Source organism: Castanea sativa, chromosome 10 (assembly GCF_040712315.1).
Source record: "Castanea sativa cultivar Marrone di Chiusa Pesio chromosome 10, ASM4071231v1".
NCBI lineage: Eukaryota > Viridiplantae > Streptophyta > Magnoliopsida > Fagales > Fagaceae > Castanea > Castanea sativa.
Window position 1 is genome coordinate 6,198,908 of NC_134022.1, and position 14,799 is coordinate 6,213,706.

General features: G+C 40.4%; 1 protein-coding gene across 1 annotated transcript; it reads right to left on the reverse strand.

The window, feature by feature from the left end:
• Positions 1–13,446: 13,446 nt before the first annotated feature.
• Positions 13,447–14,799, reverse strand: LOC142611927 (uncharacterized). The gene is made up of 3 exons (XM_075784078.1): positions 14,194–14,799; positions 13,703–14,012; positions 13,447–13,580 (listed from the first exon to the last, which is right to left on the reverse strand). The coding sequence occupies exons 1-3, from the start codon at positions 14,797–14,799 to the stop codon at positions 13,447–13,449; spliced, it is 1,050 nt and encodes a 349-aa protein (XP_075640193.1).

The following is a 14,799-nucleotide window of genomic DNA, read 5'->3' on the forward strand; positions in this document are numbered from 1 at the left end:
GAGAATCCTAGTGAACCACCAACCAGCTATCATAGTGATTACAGAAATGAGAGTTAGTGGAGAAAGGGCTGGCAGGATTGCAGAAGGTCTGCCCTTTGATGGATTCTATGCTATAGACACCCTAGGTTATGTTGTTTGTTTGTGGTTGCCCTGGAAGAAGGATGAGGCCGAGGTCTTTGTCTTGTCAACAATGGAGCAAGAGATTCATGCCTCAGTGAAGGTATGTAATTCAAAAACTACTTGATTAATTTCTTCAGTTTATGCTAGCCCATGTTTAGTTGAAAGGAGAATGTTTTGGTCTAATCTATCTAAAGTAGCTGAACTACATTCTTTTTCCAGGTTAGTATTAGGGGACTTCAATGAAATTCTGAGTGGGGAAGATAAATTTGGGGGTAGGAGTCTTAACCTCAATAGGGCTATTGAATTTAAAGAATGCATTGACTCATGCAATCTATTGGATTTAGGTTTCTTTGGACCTAAATTTACTTGGTCCAACCCTAAGACAAGTGTTTGATCTTATCTTGGAAAGACTTGACAGATGCTTTGCCAACCCATCTTGGGGCATCCTCTACCTTGAAGAGTTGGTGACTCACCTCCCAAGAGTGTTCTTTGATCACCGCCCTATTCTAATTGAGCTGACCAACCCCCCTCCACCCACTAGAAATAAATCATTCTGATTTCAGACAATGTGGCTACTTCACCCTGAGTTCCCTAGTTTGGTTCAAAATGCCTGGGGCCAAGATGCACCTCTCAGCTCTGCCATCCTAAACTTTACCAATAGAGCCAATCAGTGGAATAGGGAGGTGTTTGGTAATCTTTTTGCTAAAAAGAGGAAAGTTCTGGCTCGGTTAAATGGAGTCTAGAAAGTTTTAGCTGACCACCCCAATAATTTCCTCATCCAATTTTAGAAGCAACTCATAGAAGAATACTCACTTGTTAGACTTCAAGAAGAGGAATATTGGGCGCTTAAATCTAGACTAAATTGGGTTGCCTTTGGAGATCGTAATACCTCCTTTTTTTCATGTCTCAACATTGGTAAGAAGGAATAGAAATAGGACCAAATGTATTAAAAACACTCTTGGGGAATGGATATCAAATAAGGAGCAGATTAAAAATCTTATCCAAAACAACTTTCTTACCATCTTCACAACTAGCCTCATACAAGCCTTGAGAACTTCTGAAGTGGCACAATTCTTGTGTACCTTCCTATTTGAGGAAGAAAAGGCAAAACTAATTGAAGATGTCACTTATGATGAAATTAAGGCTGGGTTGTGGTCACTTAAGGCTTTTAAAGCTCTAGGGGTAGATGGACTACATGCTGGATTCTTCCAAATCTTTTGCCATGAAGTTAGTGAGTCAATTTGCAAGGAAGTGGGTAGTATATTTAGCTCAGGGGTGATGCTAGACTATCTAAACAGAACTTTGATAGCCCTAGTTCCCAAATGCTAAAACCCAGAGACTATCAATAACTATAGGCCAATTAGTTTATGCAACACAGTCTATAAAGTGGTCACCAAGATTATTGTTGCCTAGATTCGACCCTTTCTCAGCAATCTCATCTCTCCTGTACAAGTAGCTTTTGTACCAGGAAGGAAAGGATTGGATAATGTCCTCATTGACCAAAAGTGAACACATTCCATAGAAAAGAAAAAGGGAAGAGTGGGGTATATGGAAATCAAAGTGAACCTGGAAAAAGCATATGACAGACTTGAATTAGCCACCCTGATTCGTCCAAGTGAGGCACTACTAATGGCCTTCTTTGCTTGTTCAAGAGATTTGCTTCCTCCTCTGTTATTAAGTGGGTGTCTGTGAGGAACATTCTACCATGGGTTGAGAGTCAGGGCCCATGCTTGATGATCCAAAGGTAAACTTCCTGACTTAATGCTTGCTGGCGTTATTGGGAAGGGATTCTGCCAAGCTGCTTTGATATCCACTTCGAACCAGCCCATTGTGTCTATGGGTGATGCTCTAATTTGGGCAATCATCTCATTGGGTATTGGAATGGCCTTGCTCTTAAACCAAAAAGCCCAACCAGAGCTGACCAGATTGTGTGGTGTTGGACAAAGAGGGTTCATTTTCTTTTTAGGCAAGTTTCTCTGAAGCTTTTAGCAAGGTAATGGTTTTGTTCCCTATTGTGTGGCTGAACCTTTTGAAAGAATTTGTGTTTTTTGTTCCCATAGATTTCTTCTCTCGATGGGCTTTGGAGTGACGACTCTCTAACATTGCCATCCTATCCTTCTCACTGCTCGATATAGGCATCCAAATCTCCATTTCATTTCCACGCTACGCTCCATTCCTACCGTTGGATGTATTGTGTTCTCTCTTGCCACAATAGTATGAGTGGATTTTTCTGAATCTATAGAGATTGACTTGACGTTTTTAGGAGGAGTGGTTTGTACCACATCTTCTCCCGATATACTAAATTTCCCTTAGTTACTCTCTCCCCTTGGCGGGTTGGTTGGTTTGGCCCACGGGCCCAACCATTCCTAACTGAATTCTTTCGTCTAGTTACAATCATCCAAGAGCCATAGTTAGACTCTGACGTATCTTCAGCTTGCCTTTCATTGAATGGTGTAGGAGTATTATCCACCCTAATTGTTTCGGTCACCTTGGGAAGGATCTGGTAGCAACAGCTTTCTTTCTTATGTCCAATTCTTCCACAGCAAAAGCATAGTGAACTAATTTCCTCGTACATGACCCTCTGTTTCAACCTTCCAATTTTTACAGTGTTGATCAAGGGTTTATCCAAATCCACTTGGATACACAATCTGGCATAACTACCTCTAGAGCCAGTTGCCGTGAAGGAATCAATTCTAAGTACTGAACTGATTGCGTTGTGAATCTCCTTCAATGGGTAGCTCTAGGAGCCTTACCCATACTACTACTGATGTAAACTGAGCCTCTGAGGCCTCGAAGTATCGCTCCCAAGGCTTGATAGCTAGGAAGTGCTCCCCCACAAAACATGGTCCTCCACGCAGCACCTTATCATAATCTTCATTGTCATAAAATTTGATAAGGAAGAAGTCTTTACCTAAATCAACATAGTCCATTTTTCCTTTAGGATTCCACATGGCTTTAATCTTGAAAGTATGGTAGCTGAAGCCCACAATCCTTCCATACACTTTCACTATCAATGCCTTGGACCAAGGGGCTCTGATGCGTGATTTGGTTTCTCTTGACAGCGATACCTCTACCATACCTTCTGATAACTGATCTACTTCATCATTTGATACCTCAGCATCTTCGATGTCTTTTTCAAAACGAAATGCTTGAGCATATGCAGTGGCCGCTCTTGAAATTTTTCTTAAAATGTTCCTTAAAAAGCATAAATAATACAATCTAATAAAAAGAAAAATTCATATATTGACAACAACAATAATAAAAAAAGACACAAATACATAAAGTTTACAATTGTCTTCTAAGAGTTTTCATATTTTGAAATCATTGTATAATAGTCTCATTATTAATGCTACAAACTACATCTCTTTCAATGTACACAACCAAGTAATCATTCATCCACTGAATATAGAACAAATTATGGAGCAAAATTTAATTTTATTGGCATAAAAAAAATTGAGGGTGTTTCCAATTTTTTTTTAAGGGTAGACAAATAAATTTTTTTTAAATTATTATATATATATATATATATATATATATATATAAAATTTCAGGTCAGGGTAATCTGGGACCACCTTGACCTTAAGGTGGCGCTGCCCTTGAGCATATGCCCCTGGAATATCCCCTATAAGAAAATCCTTTTAATGTTCCTTTCCAGTATCTCGTCTTCTTTGCTGGAGCTTTGTGTCTCTTTCGTACTCGACCTCCATGTCAAACTTTGATTCTTTTTTAGATTCATTAATAGGTTAGATTCAAATCAAGGCAACGATAAATTTTTTTATAAATTAAGCTAATTAAACCCATGTAAAGCATTAATAAGAAAGTTAGGTCATTATCACAACCACAAAAAAAAAAAAGATTAAATTTAGGTGTATATGAAATATGGTTAAAAAAAATTAAAATTGTGGCCCAGACTACCACGTGTCTTGAATCTTGATTGAATTGATTCAAAGGAGAATAACACCTAAGTATTACAGGTCTTTTTTTTTTTTGGTGTGGTGTTATTAACCTGCCAGGTTTTGGGGTAACACAGACTCATGTCTTATCTTGTAAGTCTATGGGCCAAATAAATCATTAGTCGGGTTCCCTGTAATTAAAAGTAAAAATGAGCTCAATTTAAAAAAATTAAACCAAACTGATTGCAGATAAGATTTATTAAATTGGGTCACTACTTCTTATCCATTATTCCTTTGGGAAAGTGACGGTCAAAACATTGATATCAGAAAGTGCCAAATAATCAACGTCAATCAATTTTCCTAGGACTGACTATTGAGGCACAGCCTGCTTCAGAATTATTACTCCTACCGAAAATGCAAGATTAAGCTGGCACGGCAAGTTTTACAGAACATGAGTAGATTTAAAAAAAAAAAAATTTATAAAATTTTTACAATTTTAACTTTATTTTTATGTTTTAGAAATAAGGATAAGTTAATTAAATTAAGAGTATTTTTAAAATAAAAATAAAAATAATTAAATTTTTGAATCTTCTTAATATATAAAAGAGAGAGAGAGAGAGAGAAAAAAAAAAAAAAAAACTGAAGGAGAGTGTAGATAGGAAACAAGGGCAAGTTTCTATATACTGGTGTGATACACATGATAATACGACAATTTCCAAAATTTAGGATACAAAACAATAAAATACATGTTTAATTAATTAATTGATTATTTTATTATATATATTTTTGAGGAAGATATATATATATATATATATATATATATATATATTAACATCTTTTTTTTTTTTTATTAAATAAGCATATATCAATTTAAGAGCAATAATGGATGGTAAAGTAAATACATGGCCATTAAATAATACTAGCGTATAACTCGTGCATATGCATAGTACAATTAAAAATAATCACAATTGTAGGGATGTAATTCGAGCCTCAGCCCAACAAGAAGGAGAACGTAGGCCCAAAGAACCCAATATGATGAATTTATAGAGTGTGAGCTAGAAATCTTGATTCTAATGAGTTTAAACGGTTATGGCAATGACCCAAGATCACAAAACAATATATATGAACAAGTTTATAAGATGAAGTTTATCCTTGGACTCAAGTCGAGAACTAAGTGTTTATATTTCTTCTTACTTAAAGATCTTTTACCAAAAATTCTTCTCCCCTTTCTTTACAGGACCCTCCTCTTTCTTATAGTCCCTCCTCCTTCTTTGTAGATTTAGACTGCTCCCTCTGATACTCGTCCCATCCGCCTTTCTTGAAAATCCCTAGGTAATAGCTGTAAGGTTGAAAATCACTGTTCAGGTATCACTTCCTCATAAATGCGGCCAGAGACTTAGGTACAGAGCATTCAATGCGGTGGTAGCAGCTTTCTCAAAGATCTCCTTTTTCTTTCACCCCTTGCTCTCTGTGCCTCTTTTAAACATATCTTCATCCCCAAGACCTTCTAAAATATCATTCTAGTTAACATGACGTACCACTTGATCCTTACTGCACTCAACCGAGGAGGTAGTCTTCCTCGGATTACTTACATTCACTTCATCCGCCACATTTGCTTTAGGGGCTGTAATTTTGATATCGTTAATACCATTAATCCGTCCTCGGACGAGCAAATGTCCTCGGCTCAAGCCCATGGCCTAAAAACGTATCTTGGGCCTTTTGTTCCCACAATAGCCCCTCAAAACTTTATTTTTCTCTCCCATCTAAGGAGAAAATTGGAGTTTTGACCCAATCGTCACAACTTTTACGCGCTTCTCAAATTTTCACAAGTGAGAATGTCATTTCTCATTTTTTAAATTGTTTTTGACGCTTCGAAACCCACGATGCCCCCATTAAATGCTCTAGGCAGCGCCCTGTCTTCCACGTTCAACGGTGAGGTGTAAATCTAACGGTCAGAATGTATCCTTGAATTTTGAGCGGGATAACTCCCACTTAGCCCCGCCTTTCATATAAAACGCATGGGAGGTCACAATTTTTCCATTACTTCAGAAATCGGTTAGCCCTTAAGAATCCCTTATTTCCTAATTCTCAAGAAGCTCTTGAAGAGTCACCTGGTCTTTTTTTAGTAAGTTTTCACGCTCCCAAGTTCTTTTCTTCTCGGCCATCCTTCTCGGCCCCATTAATTTTATCCATTTTTTTTTTCAAATCTTCATTTTTATTTCATCCAAATGGGTAGATTCAAAGGGTTAGTAGACACCCCTGCTGGTATGGAGGGCTTCCAAGCCAGATACCATATTCCCCAGGGAGTGGGTTTGAGGTATTGTACCCCAGACCAGATATATACCGATAGGAAAGAAAGGGAAGTTGCCATTCCCATAATCGCATTCATAGAAGGGGGAATGACACTCCTTATGGGGAACATAACTTGAGACTACTTGTTAAACCATAGGTTATGCCCTCACCAATGTGCACCTAATGTATTTAGAATTTTAGGTTGTGTCAACGCTCTAAATGAGCAGATGAGTTAAGACTCACATGGCGTGACGTTGTCCATATGTATGAGTGTCGCTCACTTGAGGACTCGGGGTACTACCTCAAGTCTAGGTCTAGCGTTGTCAGACTCATATCGTGTCTTCCCAAGTCCAACAAGGGCATGAAAGATGATTACCTCATCGCCTCTAGGGAGTGGAACGACGGCCTTCACTGCCCAGTTGAGGAGCGAAAACCAGGTGTGATTCCGTAGGATTAGGCTCTTTAGTATGGGATTTAGCCCAATTAACCTTATCATTTGTCTATTGTATTATGTTCATTTGCTTTCAATACTGGAATTTACTATTCTGACCACGATTTGCTCCTCGAATATTTTTGCAGATAAACGACATGTGTCACCCCGCTTAAGCTTAACAAACGTCCAAGACCTTAACAGAGTTTTAAGATCTGAGGTGTTTGTGAGCGAAGACAGGCAGCTGAGGGCGGTTCATCTCATCCTAGGTTTCGAGCCATTATCAACCACCTTCCAGGACATAGGTAACGCCATAATCGTAGGCGACCGTAGGCACCAAAGGATAGACGTCTCTAAAACAGGATTTCTTGCTCAACAAGACTTGCTTGACGAATTTCCTATCAATCTTTACGCACACCCAATAGCTGCAATTCCCCCCTCCTGTACACCCTGAAGCAGCGGCCTCTCGAGAAGAGTCTACATTCTCACGCTTGTCCCTCGAGGAGGAAATAGACCAATTCCGACTCGAGAAAGTAGAGAAAACACCAGAAGGCCCCGTTGTCTACCTCTCAGATGAAAAAAGCGAATCGAAAAAAAGCTCGGGTATTAGAGGTTTTGTAGTTGCACATATGGATTAGCAGCACCGAAAAAGAGGAAGAAAAAAAGTCTCTACAAAAAGGAAGAGGCTTGAAGGCTATCCTTGCCGACAGGGGTAAGCAAACCACAAAAGGCGCTTCGGGGTCTCAGCCCTTTGCCAATCCTCCACCCCCTCCTCCTCCTCCTCTTCTTCCTCCTCCAGGTACCTTACTTCCCATACCCAATCTTAAAAAGAAAAGACACGATGAAGTTGAAGAGGGGGAGCTGGCTCAACAGAAGGGGCCTAAACAACAAAAAATAACCAAAGGCCAGACGCGAGCCTCTTCTGTGGAGAGCAAGGAGAGCCATGATGTGGCCAAGGTACGTCAAACTCAGTCCAATTGGGCCCCTCGGTTGGAGTTGGATGGAGCCACTATTCCCCGAAATTCTACAATAAGAGAATTTCAAAAAGGGCACGCACGCCCATTATCTGGCTGAAGCCTTAAAGCAGCCTATACTTCTGTCTAAGGATATGGCTGCCCTAAGAAAAATGAGGCAGCAAGAGCTCTTCCTGTCCCTCAAAAGGGACTTAGCTCTGGTAAGATTAGTTGTTAGCGTCAACATCTTCTGTTACATTATTTTGTTATTATTTGTTTTCTATTAGTATTACTTTATATTGTTTTATTATTATTATTTTTTTGTTATGACGCACTGGTTCGTTGCTTTTGTGCAGACTATCTAGGAGGTATTCGTTGGCGAGGAGTGGGTAAATGATGCTCGGAACAAGGCTAAAGCCGAGGCCAACTTCAGGGCCGAGACTGAAAAAGCCTTGGGTTTGGCCGAGAAGGAGAAAAAGGAGTTTACTGAAAAGTTGGCAGAAGAAGGGGAGGGAAGAAGGAGTGTTGTGTCTGGGCTTAAGATTGCCAAGACTTAGGTGGAGGAGTAACGCAAACAGCTCCATTACAAAGGAATAGAGCTAGCCACTGCCCAACAAGAAGTTCTGGGCTTGAAGAGTGAGTTAGCCCAAGCTAAGGAAGCGGCTTGCACCATCAAGGAGACCGTGGAGGCCGCGTCGCTGGCTTCCTACAATCGTGGGGTCGAGGAAACGGAGGTCCGCCTGGCTGGGGAGTTTGCTGAGGTATGTTGGGATTACTGCCAACAGGTGTGGGTGGAAGCCCTTAATGTGGCAGGAGCCCCTACTACCTCTGAATAGAGGAAGGCTGAAAACGTATGGTATCCCCTAAATATACGTGCGATTCTAGCCATCCCTCCACTTCCTACTATCCCAGAATCCACTCATCCTGTGCAACCCTTCACCACACAAGGCTTTCTTCCTTCTTCTATAGTATCCATAGGGCTCGGTCAAGTTGGTGATAAAAGTGAGAAGGTTGACAAGGTCCTGAGTAGGGATGTTGGTCAGGGTGGTCCTTGGCCAAGAGAAAAGGATAAAGGGAAAGAAGTTGTAATTTCATCTGAAGCTAAAGTCCCAAATGCTTCTCTCTAGATCAAAGAAGTTGCTCCCAGAACCAAAGAGGCTGATATCAAATCCAAAGGGGCTGAAGATAAGACTAAGGAAATCGCGGCCAAATCCAAAGAAGACCCTCTGCCAAGGACCAAGGCATAGCTTAGGCCTCTTTTCTCTTCTAGCTCAGTTTATGCTAGCCTATTTGTTATATGTTCATTTTTGTAGTTCTATTTGTGTTTTCATCCATAATGTAATTGTCTACCCATATGATGGTTAGATTAAGACTCTCATCTTTTATTCTGTGGAAATTTTTATTTATTTGAGATATTTACAATTAGTCAGTAATACTTTCTCTTAGCTTTTAGTTTTAAAGCTATTCCTATGCGCAATGTTAATGACTAAATAGTAATGACTAAACAATAATGTCAAAACAGTAATCATGGCATTTAGAGTAGTGAGCCAAGGAAATGAACCAGTTTTTACTAATATATTAACGAATCTTTTATGATGTTTTTATCAATGACTTGAATAAATCCTTTTATGAGATTACATTCTTTAAAGGACTAACAAGCATTGGCTACCAAACAATATCGAAAAGTGGCCATCCTCCCAAGGCAAGTGGTTTAAAGATCCAAACATGGCCTAGGGTTCATTTAATACTTAGACAAATAATGAAAGCTATCAATTTTTCCAAGGTAGGTGGTTCGAGGAGCCAGACATAGCCAAGGATTTGTTTGATACGTATAGAAACAATGGAAGATATCAATTTTCCCAAGGTATGTGGTCCGAGGAGCCAGGCACAGTCAAGGTTCTGTTTGATTCTTAGAGAAACAATGAAAGATATCAATTTTTCCAAGGTATGTGGTTTGAGGATCCAAGCATAGCCAAGGTTCAGTTTGATTTTTAGAGAAACAATGGAAGATATCAATTTTCTCAAGGTATGTGGTTCGAGGATCCAAGCATAGCCAATGTTCTGTTTGATTCTTAGAGAAACAATGGAAGATATCAATTATCCCAAGGTATGTGGTCCAGGAAGCCAGCATAGCCAAGGTCCTGTTTGATTCTTAGAGAAACAATGGAAGATATCAATTTTCCCAAGGTATGTGGTCTGAGAAGTCAGGCATAGCCAATGTTCTGTTTGATTCTTAGAAAAACAATAAAAGTAACGCATAAAACAATAAACTATATGGAACTGGAAAATACTCATTAATAATAATACATTCGCAGGTTATTTACATTCTAAGGACGTGGTACAACCTTTTCATCTAGGTCTTCCAAATAATAAGCCCCTATTCTAGCTACTGAAGTGATATGGTACAGCCCTTCCTAGTTTGGTCCCAATTTTTTTCAGGCTGGATTTTTTGCAGTACCTAAAACCTTCCTTAACATTAAATCTCCTGGCACCAATGACCTTAGCTTCACGTTTGAGTCATAACCCTGTTTAAGCTTGTGCTGATAGTATACTAACTGAACCATCGCATTTTCCCTTGGTTCCTCAACTAAGTTCAAACTCTTTTCTAACAATCCATCATTGTTGCTCGGACTAAAAGAGCTCGTCCTTAACGTCGGGAAACCTGTCTCGAGAGGAATTACCGCGTCGGCCCCATAGGTCATTGAAAAAGAAGTTTCTCATGTGGACCTACGAGGTGTAGTCCTATATGTCCAAAGGACATGTGACAACTCTTTCACCCATCTTCCCTTAGCATCATCCAACCTCTTCTTAAGCCCATTAACTATTACCTTGTTAATAGCCTCGGCCTGTCCATTCCCTTGCGGATAAGCCGGAGAGGAATATCTGTTTGTAATACCCTGATTGCAATAATATCTCCTGAAGTTCTTACTATCAATTTGAACACCATTATTTTAGATAAGGGTATAAGGAATTCCAAACCGAGTAACTATGTTTTTCCACGCAAACCTACTTGCGTCCAGATCCTTAATGTTTGATAATGACTCGGCTTCAACCCATTTAGTTCAGTAGTCTGTGCCGACCAGCAAAAATCTCTTATTTGCCGCTGCCTTGGGGAAGGGTCCTACAATATCCAAGCTTCAGTGAGCAAAATGCCAAGGACTGGATAGGGGATTAAGGACTACCCCTAGTTGATGAATGTTCAGAGCAAACCTCTAGTATTGGTCACATTTCTTCACGTACTCCAGCTCTTCCTTCTGCATATCAGGCCACCAATATCCTTGAGTAAGAGCTTTGTGGGACAAAGATCTTCCCCCAATATGACTTCCACAAATCCTTTCATGCAATTCTTCCAAAAGCAGCTCCGTCACTTCTGGGTGTATACATAGCAGGTATGGTCCTTAAAAAGAGCGCTTGTATAACTTCTGATCCTTGGACAGCCAAAACCGAGGAGCCTTCCTTTGTACTTTGTCGGCTTCATATTTTTTCCCAAGTAAGATATTCTCTTTGAGATACAGCACCACAGGGTCCATCCAGCTAGGTCCCACTTTGATTTGATGAACATGGATTACACCTACAATTATCTTAGTAGGCATACACAAATCTTCCACTAGAATAACCCAAGGTAAACTCTGTGCCGAGGACATTACCAAGGTGGCTAGAGAGCCGACATGAGTGTTCCTGTTTCTAGAGATTTGTACTAAAGTGAAAGATTCAAAATTTGATTGCAAGCGTCTAACCTAACTTAAGTATTCCTGCATTCTCGAGTCTCTGGCTTCTAGCTCTCCTTCCACCTAGCCTACAACCAACATTGAGTCCGAGAACATCTCCACGTTCTTCACTCCCATTCTCTAAACCATATTCATCCCTATTAGCAGAGCTTCATACTTGGCTTCATTATCCGTGGCTGAAAAATCTATTCTCAAAGACTTTTCGATGACGATCTTATCTAAAGATATTATAACTAGCCTTGCTCCAGATCCCCTTTGATTTGCTGCACCATCTACGTACACCTTCCACAATAAAGATTCCTTTAGGGAGATCATGCCAACTGATTTTTCATCCATGTCCGATCTCTTCATATGCTTTTCTAATGAGGGCTCAGCAAACTCGGCTACCAAGTCAGCAAGAACCTGGCCTTTGACAGAGGTACGTGGCATGTACTTTATATCAAAATCCCCTAAAATCGTTCCCCATTTGGCAATCCTTCCCGTATAATCAGCGCTCCAAAGTAGAGACCTAAGCGGGAGTAGAGTTAGGACCACCACTGTATGAGACTGGAAGTAATGAGGAAGCTTTTACATGGCATGTACTACTGCCAAAATGTCTTTCTCCAGCGGTAAGTAGTGAATCTCAGTTTCGTGCAATGATTTACTTACATAATAGACCGGCTTCTAAACACCGTTATCGACCATTGTTAGCCCTAAGCTGACAGCATGGGAAATTACAGCGATATAGGCAAACAGTACCTCATCTACTTCTGGTCTAGGCATAATAGGTGGCCGAGAAAAGCTAAAGCACACTCTTTAGTTCATTCAAATCCTTTCCACTTATTCAACAACTGGAAAAAAGACCTTCATCTGTCTGCGGACCGAGAAATAAACTGATTTAAAGCAGCCATCATTCCTGTCAATCTTTGAATTTCCTTAGGATTACTAGGTTGCTGCAAACTATTAATAGCCTTCACTTGATCAGGGTTAACTTTGATTCCACGATGTGTAACCATAAAGCCTAAAAATTTACCAAACCTCACGCTAAAAGAGTATTTAGAAGCATTTAGGCGTAACTTATACTTCCTTAGTGTCTTGAAGACGTTTTCAAGATTTCCCACATGCTCGGACACCAATTTACTCTTTACCACCATGTCATCCACATAAACTTCAGTGCTCTTTTCTAGTTGAGACTCAAACATCCTAGTCATCATCCTTTGATAAGTAGCCCATGTATTTTTCAAACCAAAAGGCATTACCTTATAATGATAGTTTCCAGTAGGAGTAACGAGGGTTGTTTTCTCTTGATCATCCAAAGCTAAAGGTATTTGGTGATAACCTTGAAAAGCATCTAGGAAACTCATTCGAGGATGTCCAGTCGTGGCATCCACCAATTGATCAATGCGAGGTATAGGGAAAGGATCCTTGGGACATGCCTTATTCAAGTCGGTAAAGTCTAAGCAGACCCGCCATTTGCCATTCTTCTTCTTAACTACCACAGTATTGGCCAACCAATCAGGATAAAATACCTCCTTGATTGCCCCTGCTTTCTTGAGCTCAATTACTTCTTCTTTTACATCATCAGAATGTTCTTTAGATGATCGCCGAGGCGGCTACTTCCTTGGTAACACAGCGGGGTTGACATTCAAATGATGACAAATGAAGCTCGAATCGACCCCCGGGGCTTCATAAGCATTCCAAGCAAAGACATCAAGGTTTCCCTTAAGGAACTTCACCAATTCCTCCTTCTCTTGAGGAGGCAGCTGGGCGCCTATCTAAAAATACTTTTCTTTATCATCACCTATAGCAACTCGTTCTAAGGATTCACACTCTGCTTCCACAGATAGATCCCTTGATAACCTCGGCTCCTTTAATTGCTACAAATCATGATCATCTGATGCCGATGACCCAACTCCAGACTGATGTCTAACTGCAGCCACCATACACTACCTCGCTGTAGATTGGCTTCAGATCAGCTCTTCAACCCGGTCTCTAGATGAATATTTCACCTTTAAATGCAAAGTGGAAGGGATAGCCATCATGGCATGAAGCTAGGGTCTTGCCACAATGACCATGTATGGAGAATATGCATCCACCACTATAAAGTTGACCTCTACAACTTCTGACCCTGTTTGTACCGGCAATTTGACTTGTCCTATTGGTATAACCATCTTCCCATCGAAACCTACCAGAGGTGAATTATAATTAGTTAAATCTTCTAGTTTTAATCTTAGGCCTTTATACAAGTTAGGATACATAATTTCCGCCCCGCTACCCTAATCCACCATAACATGCCTCACGTCATACCCCCTATCCTGAGTGTGACCACCAGAGCATCATCATGTGGCTTTATAGTTTCAAACTTATCCTTATCCGAGAAACTCAATACCAATTGCAGTGCAACCTTTGCTCTTTTTGGCCCATGATTAAAGTTGTCAGATAGTGGTCGAGCCACAGTTATTATGCGGGAGGGACACGAATCCGCCCTTCCAGGAGTTGCAAAGATGACATTAATGGTGCCCAACAGAGGCCTGGAAGAGGTGTTCCCTTGAGTACCTGATCTTATGTGACTGATTTGCCTAACGGGCCTATATAGGAACTGTTGCAACCTTCCCTCCTTAACCAATTGCTCCAAATGATACCACAAATTTCGGCAATTCTCTGTGGTATGTCCGCGCTCCTAGTGGTACTGACAATGAAGGTTCTGATTACGTCTTGTGGGGTCTCCATTCATCTTGTTAGGCTATTTGAAGTATGGTTCATTCTTGATTTTCTCCATGAATTGGTTCTCGGAATACCATGTTAACGGCCTGTGGCATAATACCAGCCTCAATCTGCCTAGTGAAGTCTCGCCGATGACGGTTATCGGTGTATTTGTCCAACCTGAAGTCCCTCATATCCTGAGAGACCACCTTCGCCTTTCCTTTACCTAACTGTTGGTCCTCCTCAACTCGCTTATACTTATCAATCCGGTCCATAAACTGGTGCACACTACTAACTGGTTTCCCAGTTAATGACTTCCTCAACCCATGCTTGGCTAGTAAGCTGACTTTGAAAGTTCTAATGGCCACATCTTCAAAATTTCCATCAATTTCATTGAACATTTCCCAATATCTATATGTGTACGTTTTTAAGGTTTCACCCTCTCGCATGGCCAGGGACAACAAAGAATCCAAAAGCCAAGGGATCCTACTACACGTAATAAAGCGAGATCCGAACGGCCGAATAAGTTCTTTAAAGGAATTAATGGACCTTGATCCTAGGCCATCAAACCATCTCATCGCAATAGTCCCCAAGCTGGAGGGGAAAACCTTGCACATCAACACTTCATTGTTGGAGTACACATCCATCCTTTGGTTGAAATGGCTTACGTGCTCCACATGGTCAGTTTGACCATTATACAT

What these genes read in the sequence shown, in the direction of transcription:
- LOC142611927 (XM_075784078.1), bottom strand. Translation starts at nt 14,799, where the DNA reads ATGTATAATGGTCAAACTGACCATGTGGAGCACGTAAGCCATTTCAAC. An exon ending in TGCCACAGGCCGTTAACATG is followed by an intron (nt 14,013 to 14,193) that starts GTATTCCGAGAA and finishes CAATTGGTTAAG; the next exon opens with GAGGGAAGGTTGCAACAGTT. An exon ending in GGTCACACTCAGGATAGGGG is followed by an intron (nt 13,581 to 13,702) that starts GTATGACGTGAG and finishes CACCTCTGGTAG; the next exon opens with GTTTCGATGGGAAGATGGTT.